This window comes from Saccoglossus kowalevskii, chromosome 14, assembly GCF_978046115.1.
Source record: "Saccoglossus kowalevskii chromosome 14, keSacKowa6.1, whole genome shotgun sequence".
Taxonomy (NCBI): domain Eukaryota; kingdom Metazoa; phylum Hemichordata; class Enteropneusta; family Harrimaniidae; genus Saccoglossus; species Saccoglossus kowalevskii.
The window spans coordinates 5,423,725-5,444,433 of NC_140654.1; the positions used below are offsets into that span (position 1 = coordinate 5,423,725).

At 35.5% G+C, this 20,709-nt stretch overlaps 1 protein-coding gene across 1 annotated transcript; it reads left to right on the top strand.

Moving 5' to 3' along the window:
* Window positions 1–307: 307 nt before the first annotated feature.
* LOC100373569 (60S ribosomal export protein NMD3-like) lies at window positions 308–18,162 on the top strand. Its single transcript, XM_085507830.1, has 13 exons — window positions 308–451; window positions 2,236–2,370; window positions 3,829–3,922; window positions 4,073–4,282; window positions 5,801–5,970; window positions 8,326–8,422; window positions 9,179–9,296; window positions 10,243–10,394; window positions 11,864–12,052; window positions 13,518–13,627; window positions 13,971–14,041; window positions 15,140–15,274; window positions 17,949–18,162. The coding sequence occupies exons 1-12, from the start codon at window positions 408–410 to the stop codon at window positions 15,271–15,273; spliced, it is 1,524 nt and encodes a 507-aa protein (XP_085363956.1). The 5' UTR covers window positions 308–407; the 3' UTR covers window position 15,274; window positions 17,949–18,162.
* The last annotated feature ends 2,547 nt before the right edge of the window (window positions 18,163–20,709 follow it).

Consider the following 20,709-nt stretch of genomic DNA (forward strand, 5'->3'; position numbering starts at 1 on the left):
CCCGACTGATGCCAGTGTTCTTATACTGCGTGGGGAAACGTAATTGAATGATCACTACAAGATGGTAGTGATTGTAGTTGTGCGAGCGAATCGTGGTGCTACATTACGGAATCCACAATTGAACATGAATTCAGTCACTTGATAACTGAAACCCAGACAAATCAAGCACTTCTATTTAGTGTATTGTATTTCCAACCACCAAATGACTGTAGATAAAACAGCAGTGTCATTGTGATGGATGTTAAAGTTCTGAATGACGAGTGCCCTCTAACGACAATATTGCGTTTCGTATACAGAGGTCAAAGTTGAACGAGATTGCCTGCGTACGCATTGCGCAAGCTGCGGACACATGGTCGACGTAGATATCGCTGATCCGGACAGTTCTTGACTTGTGGAGCAAACTAACAATGGAGTATATGGTGGGAGAATCGGGCACTACACAGGGGAGAATGTAAGTCTTCAAAATATAGTTGTATTCCAATATTTAACGCGTTTTGTTCTCAACAGATTGAGATTATGTTTGAGAATGACACTATGAAAATTTTAACATAGTGGGACTCGAGAAAAAGTCATTTTCTGAAGATGCCTCGCACCTAGGCCTACATTGTATTACTGCTGATTTTAAAGAAAGTAAACTGCTTCACATGTACTAGCAAATTGCAAATACGATTTGATGTGCACCGGAAGTCGGGATACCCTCATCGAGGACGCCCCCAACCTTGAATGGGTTGTGACAGTTCTGGTGGCATTGCTCTGATCCACAGTCCTGAGGTGTTTGCATTTAAAATTATTTTCTTGATTTCACAATTAAAATCGATATCAAACTGAAAAGCACAAATAATTTGAAAATTACAAATCTAAATGCAATTTATACCATTTGTAATTTCACCTGACTTTGAAAATGGATTTACATCCGGTGTTGAGGGACTGTGCTCTGATTGGTATAAATAAATATTAACAGGGAATTATAAACTTTTCTTGTCGGGATGAACCTTGTCCTGACGAGCAGCAGTAAAACCCTAAATAGCGAGTGACAAGATGGGAGACAATTTTTCCCCGCAGTGGGACACTCAAGTACAAGATGGGTGTTCAATTTTTATCAGATTCAAAAAGATACCTGGTACCATGGACGTACTAACTAACACAGGATGACCCACTGACCAATTTCCAATTTCAAAATGATTATTTTGAAGTAATAAATAAACACTGATGTTTAATTATTCTTAAGATCGTAATTGTGTAGCCGGGTGATCCCTAAATCTGTTTACACAGTGCGTTTGGCAGTTCTCGGAGTTGTTCAGCACATTCGAGTCATCACGTGGTCATGTGACATTTTCCCTAAGCAAAGGTGGCGTCGCACATAGTGGAGCTCATTAGCGCTGAAAGTGGAAACAGATTAACAAAAAAGTTGACAGGGTGTTTTAAACCAGCTATCTTGTGCTATCACTAATGTCAATCACAGTAATAAACAGGAATAATAACAATTCGGATCTTATATTAAACTTGTTTGTCGCAAATCAAGGTAAAGTTGAAATATCATACAATAAAAAATTAAAGCAAAAATTTCAAAAACCACCAAGAAAGTACTGTAACTTCCCGATCGTCAACTAACTTTTGTCGACCTGATTTATTTCTGGTGTTTGTCACGTGGGAGGAACTGCGCATGCTTGTCGATCGCTGTTTTTGAATGCGCATTGAAATTGGTAAATGATATGAAATGTAACATTTTTCATGCGATGTACACACCCCTTTTAATGACGACAAGACTCATCCAATTACTTTGATCTTGTTTTATTTGAATGTTTATTGGTAAGACAAAGGTTTGAAGAGGATTTTAACACATTACAACACCAAAAGTAAACTTTCTCGAGTGCTTTTTTAATCCTCTTAACTCAGTGGTTCATCCTGTGGTAGTACGTCCATGCTGGTACCCATGTTTGAGAATCTGGTTCTGAAAATGTCTTTTATACCCACATAACACCTCAGTGGCAGAGGGGTGAACACTGTCGCTACTCTGTGTCAGAGAAACATGCTTTTCAATTTAAATTTTTGCAAACGCATTTGCATACTCAAGTCATTCCATCACAGATGAGATAATGTATACAGATTTGATTACAGACACAGATATTTTTTCGACAGTTTTGATCTGAAGGGAAAAAAAACCTTGAATAAGAGGTTTAACAAAATATACAAGCAATAGCAATTTATTTCCTAATTCTGTTTGAATTATTTCAGCCTTTGTTGCCAGTGTGGTATTGCCATAGAATCTAATCCTGCTAATATGTGCGTGTCTTGTATTCGTACACAAGTTGACATCACTGAGGGAATTCCCAAACAAGGAGTCATATATTTTTGTAAAAACTGTGAAAGGTAAGTAATATCTAAGATACTAGAGAATAAAGAGACGGGCAAATTAACATTTGGGATTTAAATGTGATTTGTAAATGTAAAATTTGTATTAGAAGCTGTGGCTTTCTATTAAGGTAGAGATGCAGTTTACCTGACAGGTATTTCAATTAGTTAATTAGAAACCAAGATGACCTCCCTTGTCCAGACGGCGTTTTGAAGATAAACACATTGTCAATCATTTGTGAAAACTTCAAAACAAAAGGTCAAAGCGTATAGGAGCTTTTTTTTTTTAAAGTTCTGGAATGTGCACTCAAAAGAAGTTGAGAAATTGCTAATTTGCATAACAATTCACTCAGTAAGAAGTTTGCTAATGCTCATAATTAAAATAGGCTGTAACAGTTCCAAATTTAAATGTATTATCGTTTTGTTAAAAGTTAAATATAGTGCATAATATGGAGATCCCGTCATTTCTTTTTTTCACCATGTTTCTTTTTTATTATTTATGTACAGCCTTGCTAAATCTTGCTAGACATTCAAAAAAGAGAATGTTTGCACCTGTTATCTATATTTTAAAATCGTTTTTTTGAGTATGTTCTACTATTCACAATTCTACAAAATTTCAACAGTCTATAGCCAAGACTGTTTGGATAATAAAAAGCAAAAAAAAAAAATTCACTCCCAAGTGCCAACGAACCTGCATCTCTACCTTAAAATGGTAAAGTGCAATACAGGGGATGCGGCTTCTATTAGAGCATCTACACATATGAGATTAAGTAAAGCCTTGCTTCTCAATTGTTCAAAAAGAATGTGTGTGACTTCTATTAGGGTTGCAGAGCCTAATACAGATTTTATGGTAGATAATTTTGAGCTTCTGTTTTATTCGTACACATGTTGTGCTGTCATGAAATTAAAGGATAAACTGTTTTTTTTCACTATTTCCAAATTTTTGCAAGAATGGGAAAGTCATGAACTTTTAGAAGTGAAAGCTGCACTAGTGTTATTTACATGTAGACAGAGTGATATTTATTAAATCTAATTATTTTTGGCAATCAAAATTTACTTGCTTACTGTTCTGATGTTTAGATAGTTGTGCCATAATATTTTTTGTATACAGATTCAGTCACTGAACTGAGGTTGACCAGAATAATTCAAAGTTTCATTTCTATTTTCTGTATTCACTAACCCATGTAAGCACCATTTAGATTTTGTATGGCTCATGAAAAATCTTATCATGAAACTGAATTTAAAAAGACGCGTCTAAAATAAGTGATTACAACAGTGAAAATTGTGTTTAGTGATTCAATACCACAACCCTGCAGGCCAACTTCAAGGCTCCACTATTTTAGGATTTGTTACTAAACCTGATTTTATCATAATAAATGGCGGAGGTGTTCTGCCTAAAAGTTGGAATACAACTTTAAAAAAATTGAAATTAATGGGGTCGTGGACATGTGATAATTTTTCACATTACATTTCCAGGTATTTACAGCCTCCAGAATCCTGGGTAGTTTGTACATTGGAATCCAGAGAGTTACTTTCTTTGTGTTTGAAAAAATTGAAAGGTTTAAATAAGGTATGTGTTCCTCGGACCAAAGATCTCAGCCACCCAATCACGAGTCAAACAATGACAATTATATTTTTCGAGAAATTATGTACAATTTTCTACTCTTCAAATGTTCTGAATAAAACAAAAATGTTTTTTTTGTCTACCTGTCTTGATCAGGTAAACCTTGTTGATGCTGGTTTTATCTGGACTGAACCGCATTCCAAGAGGCTAAAGGTCAAACTGACTATTCAGAAAGAGGTGCTTGGTGGCACTGTTCTACAACAGGTGTTTGTTGTGGAGTTTATGGTTCATTATCAAATGTGTTCAGACTGTCATCGAGTGGAAGCAAAGGATTTCTGGAAAGCATGTGTACAAGTCAGACAGAAGGTTTGTATGTGGAAATATTATATTACCGTAAAATCTCTATTAGAAGCCGCATCCCTAATAGAAGTCGCACCCATTATTTTTAAATAATTGAGAACCAAAAATTCATCATTTCTCATATGTGTAGATGCTCTAATAGAAGCCGCATCCCCTCTGTTTCATTGTACAATTTTAATAGAAGCTGCGGTTTCTAATGCAAATTTTGCAGTTGTAAATTAAGAATTCTCATTTTCTCAAATTCAGCGCATCTGTTTGATTCAGCAGCAAGCACCCTGAATTTGACGCATTTGACAATTTCTGCAGTTATTACAGTAGTGCTAGATGTTGATAACTTACTACAATAGGTTACACACTTTGTTTTCACATTTACAGAAGTTGTTACAAATAATGCAGACAGCAAGTCTGCAAAATGAAGCGCACCGGAAGAAAGCTCCACCCATAAAAGTGGCGGTACATAAGTTTTGAATTTTTCCTCCAATAAACGATTGAGGCTCCCTTAGTTACTTCAATTTGCGTCACATGTTATTTCAGTGAGAGGGGCGCATAAAGTGGTGGCACTGTAAAGAACGTTAGTTACCCGTAGAGTTATTTTACAGAACCAGCTGACCGACTGATCATGACAGAATTATTGATCAAAGTGCATTATTTCTACTATGGAAATAACCGTATCACGTTGATGTATATACTGAAAGCTGCCTGCAACAAATGTCCTATGAAGACTTCATCCAGTATATCAATAATGAAATTGAATACATAAGTAGAATGGATGTTATTCGATTATTAGTTCTCGACGATGAGAACCAAAAGATTGATGTGCCACCAAAAATAATCGCTTTAAAAAGGTTATCACTAGCAACACACGGGCACACGTCCGAGGAGGGTTGCTGCCGTACATACAGTCTTCAAGTAGTTTTTGTCGAATTTCCCGTTCGTAAATGCGCGGCCGCAATGTTTTATAATATTCATCATAGTCTATAACGTTGTCAGTTAGTTTTTTAGTCGCGGAATGGTCGCTCTTACGCTTTCCTGGCAGGATACTCTCGGTGGTAACAAACCGTTTGACGATATTATAAGCTATCTGCTTTGAAACACCATTTCGATCTCCGATCTCAGCAAATGACAGTCCACGAAAATACAAATCGACAAATCTTCAACTGGTTTGTTGACTCCTTGCTACTCCATCATGGTGCTTGTCGATTTGTAGACACGAAATCAACACAACGACCAACCAAAGGTGACTGAAAGACGGACGCGCCTCAAAGTCTAGGTGTACCTGATTTTGTAGCAAAAATAGTAAAAACATTGTCAGCAATATCTGTCAATCATTCTCCTGATTTGCAGCCGATGTTTATATTTCTAGTTACAACTTCTGTAAATTTGAAAACAAAGTGTGTAACTTATTGTAGTAAGTTATCAACATCTAGCACTACTTCAGCGTCAAATCTCAGTGCCTGGAATTGCTGTAATAACATTTCATTAACATTTCAATTCTATGTATGATGTAATTTACTCGTATTCTAGACAACGCACAAGAAAACGTTCTTTTATCTGGAGCAACTGATCCTGAAACACCGTGCCCATACATCGACTGTCAACATCAAAGCCCACCATGATGGTCTTGATTTCTACTATGAAGGCAAGCAGGATGCCAGAAAACTGGTTGAATTTTTGCAAACTGTGGTTCCTTGTAGGTACGTCACTAGGGAGATTTTCTGTTTCGGATTAGTTGACAGGATTGAGTGATCATCTGTCAAACCATGCCCTGTCGAACATAGACCTTATCTAAGGTTCCCTCATAGTTTTTACCTTACCCGTACCATCAAAGATGGAAGGGAAAGGTATATTAAGGGAAAAATTTTGTCCGGCGTTGTCGTCGTCGTTGTCGTCGTCGTTAATAATTGTTATTGTGTGCATGATAACTTTACTAATTCTATTCCAAACTTCATCACACTTGGTCACCTTGTTCATCAGTATAAAGTGTTCCCTGAGTTTGAACAACAGATGTCCTGTATGAAAATATGCAAAAATTGAGAAAAAGTGATAAAATATTTTGACTGTTTCTACTTGACTGATCACTGGTGATACACATCAAAGTGGAAATATGCATTGTTGTATGTGTTCAATGAAGCAAATGATTTATCTTGTAATAATATCCTTGGTAATGTATCTCAGAATCCCTTACTGGGTTTCAAAACCAACTCATGGAGAGATTGCACAGTCTGATACACATTTGCAAACCTACCAATAAATCTTTACAGAAAACAAGATGTCAGAAAATCAATATAAGCACTCCTATGAACTGGGTGCCAAACTTTGATCAAGATCTGAAGCTAATAGAAAATCTGTTTAGTTCAAAGTTATCAAATCAAAAACAATACATAAAAAATACATAAAAAGCAAAACATTTCATCCACATTTTAAAAAGAAAATTGTTCTAAAATATATGTATTCTGTATTTGACAAACAGTTCATTCGACAAATGAAAACTCACAGGAGTATGTTTCAGCTATTAGAACAGAATGATAGTTTTTATAATACTAGTTTAAAAACTCACTTCAAACAAAGATTGCAGTGTTTGAAGATGTAGGTTCTCAGGAAGCAACAGTACTGTTGACTTCTCCCTCCACTGGACACCAACTAACTATTTAAGTTGATTTGCATACAAAGCAGAGCTTGCAACATGATAGCTATTCATAAAGGGTGTTTTTTTTTTTTACTTTTCATATAATACAGTAGTCACACAATGAGGCAGTTCATATTTGTCTCAGTGAATCATTAATTTTTGACAGACACCTGTACAAAATACTTGGACAAAAGCCAGCTAAGATTTTCTGTTATCTTGCATGTTTTATGAATCTATTCACGTCTAAATGCAGCACTTTTTTTTTGCAATGAGGCATTTGTTTTTATACTAAAATATCTGAATTACTTTGAATAAAGCTGGAAATTATGTCCCTTAAAATAAACAAATAAGGCACAAATGTTTTTGTAAGATATTTACATCTTTAAAGGACATTCGGTAGACTGATTCCCCACTGTTAGTTCAACCCCAAAACTTGTTTGTATTCAAAATTAATTATGACAATGTATATTTATATTGAAACAAACTATGTTAAAGGGAATTATATTATATAACAAAGGGCAAGGTCACCAGAGTTCAACTATGTTATTTGGTAGTGGATGCAACTCAGCCAGTATTTTTTAGCCTCCACATTGAGTTAGTGGCACACTCGATCAGTGTACGGTTGATCCATTTTTCGGTTCATTTGAACACTGTTTGTTTAGTGGTTTTGTTCTGTCCATATATATGACCAGAGGTACATTACTTTGGGTTTGCAACTACGGTGACATGATACCAAGATCCCGTTTCAATCTAGCTCTCACATAAGCGTTCCAACTCGGAAAAATGCGAATGCGCATGCCTGAGGTAACTAGGATACTGGGATGTCCAGGTGGATCGAAATAGCTGCCCACGATATGACGGATTACGAGAACTATATTTTCTGTACATTTTCGATGTATTACATTTTTTCACTATGAATGTGGATGAGACTTGAATGGGATCTTGGGATGATGTCACCATACAGTACTATGCGCGTTGCAAACCCCAAGTACCTCTGATATGACTCATAATTATGAACCCTTGCTTTCACTAATGTTTCTTCTAAAAAATAATTTCTTGTTTTTGCTCAACTTACCCTTTTTGTCTCTGGCTTCTTCCAAATTATTGTATAAAGGGGGGAAAAAGCGCAATCACCACAACATTTTTAAAACTTCTCAGGGCTATAAACATATTTAAGTTTACTGGAAGGATACAAGTTTTTATAGTTGTCCATATAATTCTGTACCCTCTGTAGCAATCACCCATTGAGGGCGCACTTCATATATCACAGACTACACTATTATTGTACTTCCAAGGCAACAGCAGAAGCTGACTAGAAGATATGGCTAGTCAGATTAGCAATCTAGCAAATAATACTGCTCTATTTGTGCTCTTTGAACTACATGTGATTCTTTTATATGTAACAGTATTTGTTCGTTTCTAGATACCAGACATCGCAACGTTTGATTTCACACGATACTCACAATAATACTTATAACTATAAAACGACCTACTCCGTGGAAATTGTTCCAATATGTAAGGTGAGTCTCTGTTGTCAATATGAAGGGATAGTAATAGAAAGAAGGAATATAAACCCCGCTTCTGGTGGACCTGTGGTTAATTTTGATTAAAACGGGCTTTTACATTTTAATCAAAAAAGTTGATCAAAGTTATTACAGGAAGTAAATTTAGTTATTAAAGTTGGCATTTGAACTTGGAGACGTACTTTCAAAAATAATTTTTTTGTAGAATGCCTGTAAGTCATTTAACTTTTTCACCACCAGATTTTCTCGACCAAATTTTTTTCACATATTCTTCAATATTTCTTGAAATGAAGCCTATTTTTGGTGCCAGCAAACAAAATTTGAGTAAATTTGGCTTTTTTGTCCCAATTTTCTGAAGGAAAGTGCAAACGGGACTATTTTGTCAATTTGTGATGAAGGGTACTGGTGGTGAAAAGGGTAATAATGTAAATGTAAAGATTGCAAAAAAAAGTACCGGTAGATGAAGTAAACTAGGCCAGAATTGTCTTGCTTACGGTGTTAGGAAAGTCTTGAAAGCTCATTTGTGTGGAAACTGTGGAAAAATGCTGTTTTCAATTGTTGGAGTAGACGAAAAGGCACAATAATCAAACTATAATTTGTCACTACTACCCGCTTTAACAATTATCTTTGACCCAAAATTTGTTAAAAAATGTCTGCTTTATTACGCCCCATAGTATTGATGGCATCAAGTGTTAAGAGAAATGATTCACGGTTCTCAGTGATTTAACACTTTTGTTCATTGTTACTTTATAGGATAATATTGTATGTTTGCCACCAAAGTTGGCGCAGTCATTGGGAAACATTGGTCAGATATGTTTATGTCAACGTGTATCTAATCTAATACATATAATAGACCCAACAAGTTTACAAAGTGAGTATTGAAATTGTAAATAATTTTCATCATCGAATTTTAAGATTAGGCCATGAAAAAATTTTTTTTCTGCGTATCATAAGGAATATTGAAAAGTTATGATGTGATGTGGTTTTAATTTTTTTTTAATACCCCAACTAGACGTTCAATTCAATATTTAATGGGCGGTGGTCGTCGCGCCATGCATGCAGAAAATATGGGACTCGTAAGAACAAAGGTGGCGACTTTGACTATTGCGCATACCAACGAATAAAAACTGAGACGTTGCTAAACTTTAACTATGTCATTTCTTTGGTGATTGGAAGGTATCGAACGAGTCATCAAGAGTAATTAGTGCAAATTACGCCCAGGTCAAACTCGTACTCAAGATTTCCGTCAGAAAAGCACATTAGATTGTGGGAAAATAAATGTTTATCATCGCAAATGTCACACATACACAGCGCGACGACCACCACCCTTTAACATTTATTAAATAATGCTTTCGAATATGTGCATTAAACGTTGTATCCACAAAACATCGTCTGAAACAGAAAACCAACATTTCTCAAATCTATCATAGATGGCACACTTCACTAGCATGCAATATTGCGAAAAACTAATGTATGAGGCACAGGTTTCAATGCAATGAAGAAAAGAAATTTTTTTTTTTTGCTTAAGAGGATACAATTGTTACATGTGATGAAGAACTCTTTCTGTGTGACCTCTCTATGCGATTTTCAATGACTTTTGACTGAATGCTTTGTAAGGTTAGAAGGTGTAAACAGAAATTAGCACGATTATCGCTGTCAAACACAAGCAGTATACGCTCTGCAAATACACAGGGATTCTAGTGAAGCAATATCAGTAATAACTTACAGACTATCGTGTCACCATGTCATATCACAGATTCAAAAATTATGTGTGCTTAATAGCGTTACAGCCAGCTGTTTTTATCTTTCGTCTACAGTTGCCGATGTGACAGCCCCAGTCTACTGGAGAACTCCTTTTAACAGTCTTTGTGAGCTGAAGAATTTAACAGAGTATATTGTATTACAAATTGAACCAATCGCAATGAAGGATATGAGACATCAGAAAGGTCAAGGTGCAAAGTCGTATAAAGTATGTCAGGTTGTCATAGCAACCACTCTATTACATTTCACACTAATAGTATGACGAATATAAATTTGAAAAACGTTTATTTTGCTCATTATTAAAGTTCATGCCCTCTTTGATGATGCATGCAGTCTGTCTGTAAGCAAAAATATTTATATAAATTCTTAATCAGATGCACGCATGCTCTTGCATCTGAAAAAAATAATCCAGATCAAGTGATATTTTTGTGATGAACAAGCAACAATTTGTTTCCACCAAAGTTTTTTGTTTTGAGTTACTAGAGGCTGTTTTCGTAACAGAAAATTCTGTTGCTAGAGGGCGCTCTCCTTCAAGTTGCTAGAGGGTGTTCTTCATCACCAATCAATTTTTGACTCCCATGTGTGAAGCACATAATGGGAGTCTTTGCAGTTAGTGTGTCTGTGTGTGTGTGTGTGTATGTGTGTCCGACTGTTCCACTGCTATTTCAAGAACCATACATCGGTTTTTGATGAAACTTGGTGCATAGATGCTCTGGGCCAATGTGCAGATTTGATTAGGTTTTGGTAAAAATCCATGCTCGTTAATTATTTAATTTGCATGATAATTACATGTAGCTAATTTTTAGCTGTTCTATGAATGATCCACTGATATCTAAAGAGCCACTCATTGGATTTTGATGAAACTTGGTACATAGATGCTCTGAACATATGCGCAAATTTGATTAGTTTTTGGTGAAAATCCGTGCATATTAATTATCTAATTTGCATGATAATTAGCTTGTTTTTAGTGGTTTCATGACTGTTCCACTGATATCTAAACAACCACTCATTGGATTTTGATGAAACTTGGTACATGGATGTTCTGATCTAATGCTAGGTTTTGATTAGTTTTTGGTAATAATCCGTGGATACTAATTACCTAATTTGCATAATGATTAGTAAATTTTCGGTTTTTCCACTGATATCTCAAGTAATAATCATCACATTTCAATGAAACTTGGTACATAGATGTCATATGACACTGCACAGACCTGATAGTTTTTATGGTAATATCAGTACATATAATTACCTAATTTGCATAATTAACTAATTTTCAGTTTTTGATATAAGTAGTGAGCATTACATTTCAATGAAACTTGGTACTTACATACTCAAGGACTATGCAGAGATTGATTGTTTGGGATAAATATTTGTGCATATTAATCACCTAATTTGCATAATTAATGTTCAGCTTTTCTAAGGGTATCTCAAGTACTAATTATCACATTTCAATTAAACTTGTTACATTGTTTTGTTACATTGCGCAGACCTCATTAGTTTTACACTCAAATCTGTTCATATTAATTTTCTGATTTACATAATTAGTTTCAGCTAAGTAATTTCAAATTATATTTAATGTGTCGCCAATACTCTCAGCACATGGGAGTTCTTTCTAAGCTTTCTTTGATTACTTTGAGCTGTTAGATTGCGTCCTAATGCATTCTTCATCTCTTTCAGCACATTTTGGCTGATGTCTGGGTGGCCAGGTCACAAGACTTGGGAATAAATGATGCTCAGTTTCACACTCGTACACATCTTGGACATTTATTAAATCCTGGTGACACAGTTTTAGGTTTTGATTTCCTGAATGCCAATGTCAATGATCAAAATTTTGACAAAGTAAAAGCTGAGCGCCTACCTGATGTGGTAAGTTTAATTTAATTTACATAAATTCCCTTACATGGTCATAGACACAATCACTTCCAGAATTCAGGATTTCATTCAAGATGACTTGTTTGCAGCTGTTCTAAGGCCAAAAAAGGCCAAAATCACACATTTTCACCATTCCGAACCAGACCTCACTTGTACCTGGACAAATTTTGTTCAAACTCACATTATGCACTTTGATGCACTTTTGTTTCAAGTAATGCAGTGCTGGATCCACTTATCTGACATGCCTGGACTGATAAAGATCAAATTTCACACAAGCATGTACAGCAGACATCATTGTACTTCACCATAATATCCAAAATGGCTGACTGGTGGTCATCTTGTTCAAACATATGCAGTTCCACAGAGCCATATCTCACACATGTCTGAACCAATCAAGTTCAAACATTCACACATCTGGTCATATATATGATACTAATGTTGACAGTCACTTAAAACTGGACAGGAATTATATCATTGACAATGACTTGTCAACTTTGCCATGAAAGTTTATTGGACTTTCATGCTCTGAAGCACAGTGAAACTCATTGTGAAACCATTTATAGCTATGTTACTTTACTTCGTGTTAACATAAGGACATATTTGTTTACATTGTTGAGCAATATTACGAGTGTGAAGACAGCGTTCGCCGATTCGCGTACGATTCATGTTCGATTGACGTACAAATTGAAATATAATTTACACAAAAGTTCATATATAGAATATTTTGTGTAGGAAAAATAGGGATCAATCTATTTTTTGTTGTTGAGAAAATCATGGTTATAAATAGTCCTACAGTCTCGCTCACATCAGAAGTCACGTGGGCTCAAGCAAGTCTAAAATAGCCATAGAAACAGACGAGAAATCTTGTGTAAAAAATTATATAGTCTCAAATTATCACCACTCTATTTAAAAAACAAATAAAATCTTTGAAACAACGACGTTGATGATGTTTTTATTAATAATCATTGTCCTTTGACCATTCACACATTCGCAGAACTGTCATGTGCACTATGAAAGTATTTATAACCTTGATTTCCACGGAAAATACTAAATTTATCTCTATTTTTCCCGCACAAAAATATTGTTAAATTAGCTGTAATTGCTATATATCAACATTTGAGTGAATTATGGGTATTTCAATCGTACGTGAATCAAACCAAACGCTGTCTTCACACTCATAGCAACAGTGTGGTCTGAAATGAATATGACTTTGGCAAGAATCTATCACCAGTAACTTTCAATGTTTAGTTGCACAATACATGAATGCCCTACAGTCATGAATAGGTCAGAGGAACTGTTGATGCTATTTGGGGGGGACAAAAAAACAATTCAGGTGGCTTTTTCCCTCCAAACAAGACCTCAAATAAAGTCTAAAACAAATATTAACAGTGCAAGTGCACATTGGTTTTTACAAATCACTGGTTGTTACCCAATCTATTGGTTTTTTTTGTGTTTTAAGATATTAGTTAAAAAATCGTACGATAAACAGAAGAGAAAGCTACGAAGAAATTGGAAACTACGACAAATGTCGAAACATTCTGATGCTTTGGATGACGACAAGATGGAAAGGTGAGATCTGTGTCAATTTTTTTCCAACGAAGTATTCAACATTTTACAGTTTTTGTGTATTTTTTTTATAACGTATTTGATACAAATTGTGGCAAACTTGGCAAAAGTTGATTTTTTTCTTGATTGCATCTTAGACAATCTATTTGTCTTTCGTAAATGACACGTAACTAATCAATCACATATGATTAATTATCCATAAAGAAGTTTAACTCAACAAACAAATGAATTAGGTACTACCGGTACTTAGGTATTACACGTGTTTATAATAATTTCTTTGTTTGGAATATATTTCTTTCGTAAAACAAATGTAATGACTAACAAACTACTTGTTCTTCTTCTTCAGGGATTATTCAGAATTTCTGGAAGATCTTGAAGATGATCCAGAGTACAGACAGCATGTTAATATCTATATGGGTAGGTTGACTTTCCATTTTAGGTTATGTACTGAGTGCAGAGCATGAATATCTATATGGGTAGGTTGACTTTTCATTTTAGGTTATGTACTGAGTGCAGAGCACGAATATCTATATGGGTAGGTTGACTTTCCATTTTAGGTTATGTACTGAGTGCAGAGCATGAATATCTATCCTTATGGATGGATTGTGTGTCGTCTCTTGTTTCACTAATATTTCAAAAAACAATGGATTGAAATTCAATTTCGTGCACAGATATTTGAACTCCAGACCTGATTAGTTTTTGGTACCAATCTATGTTTAAATATTTAAGTAATTTGCATAATCATCATCATGATGTACAGCATGTACCTTGTATTTCTACACACATGCATTAAAACTACATGCATTAATCTGAATATTCATTAGCTTATTTGCATACCAACTTGTTTCATCATGTTCTTTGCAGCAGTTTGCCCAAAATAAATTGTATTCTGTGTGTGTAGTTGAATATGTACATTAACTATTTTAAGCTTATAATATTCTGTATCCCAAACATCAAAGAATATTGAATTCATTCTGAATTTTGAGTATCCATGTACTTTCGGCCTCTTCACTCCAACTTTATTATGTTGATAACAGAACTGTATTAGACATGAACTTACCTGTCTGTGATCAGTGATGTGTCATGACAATGTACGCACCAAAAGTGACAACACAGACATTAGTTACACTTTGTAGTAACAATTCTGGGTTGCTCTGTTAATATTTTTTGTTACTGCACTAGTTTCACTTCACATTATTTGATCAAATTTATGGTCAATATGGCCACCCTAAATGTTAATTTTAAATTAAATTGAATTTCTGTATAAGGTTGCAATTTAATTTAATGTGGTGGAAATTGTATCTTGATTGTATGTAACTTGCGCCTTTATAAAACCCTTACCTACTGCTCAAACTTATCATAGATTAGATAATAATGAATCAATTGTGAATGTATCTCTATACACAGATTCTCAATCAAGTGCATTTTAATGATCACTCTATAATTGTTCACCAAATCTAAAGCTTTTGATAGTAGAATACTGATTATATGACTGTTTTGTTTGTGCCACTGCAGATCGTAATAAGAGTATACCAGTTGAATCAAGTGATGACGATGATGCACCGAAAATCAGTTTACAAGAAATGTTAGAGGATTTGAATATCAGTGAAGATGCCACTGGAGGTGAAGGGGCGGCCATGTTGGAATGAGGCATGATGGGGGGGAAGATATTTCTGGTGGTGGGAAGGACAATCAAATATTAATACTGTGGTGATGAATACAGTATTTTTTTTCTTTTTTTTAAATATTTTTGTGCCAGGCGACAATTTCAGACATTAAATGTTACTGTTGTCTCTCCTGGCTTTTCTATCTGTGGCAAAATGCACTTGCAAAGACCATATTCTAGTTAGGAGTGTGTGACAGTCTTCCTGTCATTTTAATGCGCTGTCCTGGTCCAACACCTAGGTAGGATTTGTACTTCAGTCTACCGATGACCAGAAAAGAGTATTCAATTTAATTGATCCAATGGTGTTCATTGTGAAGTTGTTTTCTTCATCTGACTGTTGAGTATTACTTTCTTAAAGAGTCACATAAATTAGATTCAACTTGTCTTGAACACACAAAAGAACTTTATTTTATTGTTAAAATTATTTTAAAATGAATTCATTTTTTTTGTTAAATGCAAATTATTAGCCATTGATTTCAATCTTAAATTATGAAGATGTGCATGTAATTACTGCAGTGTTTATTAATTCCTTCAGAGGTACATTACTTGGGGTTTGTAACTACGGTGACATGATACCAAGATCCCGTCACAATCTCGCTCTCGCATAAGCGTTCCAACTCAGAAAAAATGCGAATGCGCATGCCCAAGGTAACTAGGATACTGGGATGTCCAGGTGGATCAAAATAGCTGCCCACGATATGACGTATTACGAGAACTATATTTTCTGTACATTTTCGATGTATTACATTTTCACTATGATAGTGACGAGAAAAGTTTATTTTTTTCATTACAAACCTTGAACATTAATATGCGTCATGTCAGAAGGTCGTAGCCTCAGTCTCGCTATCTACGAGAAGAGACTTGGATCTTGACATGATGTCACCTTAGAGTACTAAGCGAGTTGCAAACCCCAAGTAATGTACCTCTGTTCCTTATACATATATATTCTATGAATTTTCCTGAAAACAAACTGAATGACTTAGAATTTTAATTGCTTTGCGGCACCAACATGCTATCTAGGTATGAAAAATGACATACCTCCCGAAATTTTCTATTTTCAGTACCAGTATTGAAAGTGTCTATAAACATTTTTATTTTTAGAAAATATTGTTCTCTACTAATTCATCATTATTCATAGTTACCAAAAAATTACAATTTTTATATTTGAAAGGTCATGTATTTTTTTTCAAATAGTTTCAGTGTACCAGACTATTGATGTTTGCGAATACTAATATAGAAATATTAAACTTGATATTACCGACTCTTCCACAAAGTTTAATTTACCATGAATTTTGCTGTCTGTTAGCTTGACACTTTTAATTCACGTCTTATCACAAGAAAAATGAGGTTGCGGCAAATGACTCGGCTGCAATGACACACGATGCTTTTGTTTAGTCGGTTAAGGTAGCGAGAAGGTTTTGTGACGTTTTTAAATAAAACATTCTCTATCTGTTTCGTTCAGAACAGTAATTTAGGTTATATATATCAAAAGACTGAGTATAGAGGTGCAAGTTCGCACGAACTGGACAGACATTGTTTACATAATTATCACGTGACATAAAAAATGGTGAACCTTGTAAAAATGACTAAGTACGCGATTGCGAGAGCACACTGCGGAATTTCCTGGTGAAATTTAAGTTATGCATTGTCCGTAATCAAGTCCATTGAAATGCGTCTCCGATGATCAAAAGACCTATTATTCCGATTTCTATGCAGGTTTGTTTTTTTGTCCCCAAATTATTTCATACTTGGCACCTTTAACAGACTATTATTCTGTGACAAAGCATTTTCTTTAAAAACCCAGACATATTTCGCACCATCATTATCTTTTGAACGATAACTGCGAGTTTGAATGTCCTAGTCCGAACGCACTTGATTTGGCGGCGGTCCCAATGAGTCGTTCTCGAGAAAAACGCGAAAAACAGTTTTGGTTAATAAAACACTGTAGATTTGCTGCATTATTATAAATATACACTAAAAATGGCCAAACATATTAACCACTGATATCATAGAACTCATAAAGAGTGTCAGATAATGAATAATTTCAAGCTCGAGCGCGAAAAATGAAGAAAACTGCTGGCATTTGAGTCCGTACTCCAGGAACGTTCGGATTTTCCATTGTTATGCAAATCCTCTGACAAACATTACTGTCCCACTGTACACGCTGACAGTTTACAAACAAACTAATCCTTCAAGTGTCTCAGATAAGACATCTAATAAAACGGTTTTTATTGTGAAATAAAATGGCCGATGTTTGAAAAAAAATTGCTGTGTCAAAGTGCGACACTGAGTGGCAGATTTTTCTTTGCCTCGTCTGTCAACGCTTTCTTTCTTTTCTTCGCCATTGCGTTAGAAAAAAAATGTATTAGTAAAATAGAATATTGACTTGGAAAATAAAACGATTTAAAAGAAAGTTGTGTAAAGTTACAGTACTCCTTTCGCACAACCGCCCGCCCGCTTCCGCTTTCCAATCACCTTTTTCTATCGCTTTTGCGACCGCTTGTTGAATTCGACCGGACAATTTCCGCTTTTTTTTCGACCGCGCAAACCCCGAAATATCACCGCCCACCTGCTCGCGCGCGCGCATTTAAAATTTGGACTAACAGAATAATTTCCGAGGTTCACATTGTCTTATAATTGTCTTTCTGTTTTTTATAGATGTTGAACAGCTGACAAAATGTATTTCAACACAAGTACGACAAGGTTGTCTGGGGTTTCTTTCCTGATTGTTGAGTCTTCGCAACGTGTTTTGTATAATTATTGTTGTTTTCCCCCGATGCTGAAGGACCGTAAAGCTAAATGGCAGTTACATGCATGGGCTGAGTGAGAGAAAATATTTCTAAGCCTAAAATAAAACCTAATATTACACCTCTTTGTGTATTTGTTAATTTTACATATGTTTGTCATGACAGTATGTTTGTAAATATCTAGAAAAATCTCGTCTTTCGTTGATAATTTCGATTGTTTGTTTGGAATGTCGATCCCCGTTGGTTTCTCCATACTGAGTTTAGGAAGGGCGTCGATCAACACCGTGACAATCGGCCGAGAGAAGACAAACATTGACCGTAATTCATGGAGATCATGTCCGTAATTTGTGGGCTGAAACCCCAAATAATTAATCAAGTATTATTATTTTAATATATATTTTATTTTACATCGCAAAACTAAACCATGCCCAAAACAGAGCTAGTTGTTCGCGGTGAAACAACCGCATTGAAGACGATGCAACTTCAGCTAGCCATTTCTTACCTTGAAATAAAAATTCGAAGAGCATCGGGGAAAATATTAATAATCATCCTTATCAATCGCTTGCTTTATTTTATTCGAATCCATGAAATTCACGATTTTTTTTTACATTTGTTGACAACTTCCGCGCTAAAAAGGATTGAAAATGTGGGTGTGGTTATTTTGCAAAGTCCTGTTGATAATACGGACAAATATGGTTCTGTGACCCAGTTCGTGCTCCGATCAGGTGACTCTCAGCCAATCAATGATGTTGTAACAAAACATATTTGACGCTAATTGAAGGGTCGTCGTACAATCCAATCACCGGCGTCGATTCACATAGTTGTTTGTGCTGTGACAGGCTTCAAAATTATTAGCTGAAAAACATATATTTTGACAAACTGATGGAATTTGACCTTAGTTCAAAAAGAAAATACTAGGCTAAGATACATTAGAGCTCACGCGAATCAGTTTTCTCTGCAAGTTGTGAAATAAAGTAAACCAGAGTAGCGTCGATGATTTTCAGCCCTGAAGGACTTTGAATTGTTCATCGACTGGCCACCAAATAGTTATGGCTATAACTAAATTTGACACGTTTTTCATTTAAGCCCAATAAATTATTCATACATGTCAAGCTCTGTTCGATTTTTTCAGGGCATGTGGCCGTTTTTAGCCGAAAATATTTTTTGTGGGAACACTTGCGGTACGTATACGGTATAGACCGAGCTCATTAAATGATCGTGACTTAATTTTAAAAATTGAATGTCAAATTTTACCAGACGTGGACCGATGTGGATTCGATATCGTTATTTTTGGAATTAATCACTAACATTTCCTCGTTTCTCTGCTCTGTCAAAAGGAGTTACCTAGGCTTTTTTTCACGTAACTGTCTCATTAAAATAAAAATAAAAATATTACATCTAGAACAAGCACCCAAAACACGTAACAAGAAATCCCAGTTCAGTTGCTTTCACGATACAAGTGTAATACAGCTATTAGATTTGAAGTGTCGTTCAGAATGTAATAATAGTTAATACTAGTTGTATGTTCACACTTTACTATCAAAACCACCATTTCGACCACCCATGTGCCAGTTTTCAGTGTTTGGGCGAGCGGTCAATGTTTTCAATGAGCGAGCGAGCGAAAAAAAAAAACGCGATTAAAATGCGGTCGGTTTCCGGTCGGACAAGACCGCGTGGTCGGAAATTAAGCGATAAGCGGTCGATGTAAAAGCGGAAGGTTGGGCGAAATGAGTACTGTATGACCATGTTTCTCCGACGAAGTCTCGACTGACAATAATGCTGACAATGGACGTTAGATAAACACGCATTGTTTGCAACTGGAAGCTTATCACCCGTTATATCAGAATCGTCAACAACAGAGTATACAGATAAGATGTTATCATTTAATTCCTTCCAAAGATAAACACTATGCAAATATCCACGAAACGGCAGTTGTAGTCTTTTCTGCTAGTGTTTTAAAACACTAATTTGAGCAACGTTATTTCGCAATTTCGATCTTTTGTAAACCTGGGGTGATGTATCAAGGTCTAAAGTAACCGTTTTATCAATTTTTGAAAGATCAAGAAAAAAGTGAAAATTTCCCTTCTCGCTACCTTAAGCATCTGCTTTACAGATCACTACTAATGTTTCATCAGAGGTCAAGTCAACATTGCATTCCTGATGAGACACATCAATCATGGTCAAAGTTATCGTTCCGGAGGTTGGAATGTCTCGCTACGGTATATGGCTATCGCAGTGGGCTTGAAATTTTTATTTCTCCGAAGACAATAATTTTCATGACAGAAATGTAATAGCCGTGATAAAAAAAAGTTGGTAGTCTTCGGCATGACATTGCAAAATTGCTGGCCCCAGATTCGCAAACTGCTACCAAGTATAGCCAAAACACTCCCAGTTACGGGTTGCTACAATATTGGTTTCATTGTCACCGATACTAAAGCCGGCTGAGTGAGAGAGACACTTGCGTCGCGGCTCTCCATATACCGTAAGATTTGCTTGAATTGTTTCTAGGAAGCACAAACCAAACGTATTTCAAAAAGAGAACTACTTTCTGCTGACTAATGTGATTCAGATAAAAAATCTTAAATTACGTAAACGGCGACGAATGCAAAATTACCTATTTTGTGTTATTTTTCAAGAATCACAACAGACTGCAAGGAAGTCAACTCTTAATA

What these genes read in the sequence shown, in the direction of transcription:
- LOC100373569 (XM_085507830.1), top strand. Translation starts at nt 408, where the DNA reads ATGGAGTATATGGTGGGAGAATCGGGCACTACACAGGGGAGAAT. An exon ending in GGCACTACACAGGGGAGAAT is followed by an intron (nt 452 to 2,235) that starts GTAAGTCTTCAA and finishes GAATTATTTCAG; the next exon opens with CCTTTGTTGCCAGTGTGGTA. An exon ending in AAGGTGCAAAGTCGTATAAA is followed by an intron (nt 10,395 to 11,863) that starts GTATGTCAGGTT and finishes CATCTCTTTCAG; the next exon opens with CACATTTTGGCTGATGTCTG.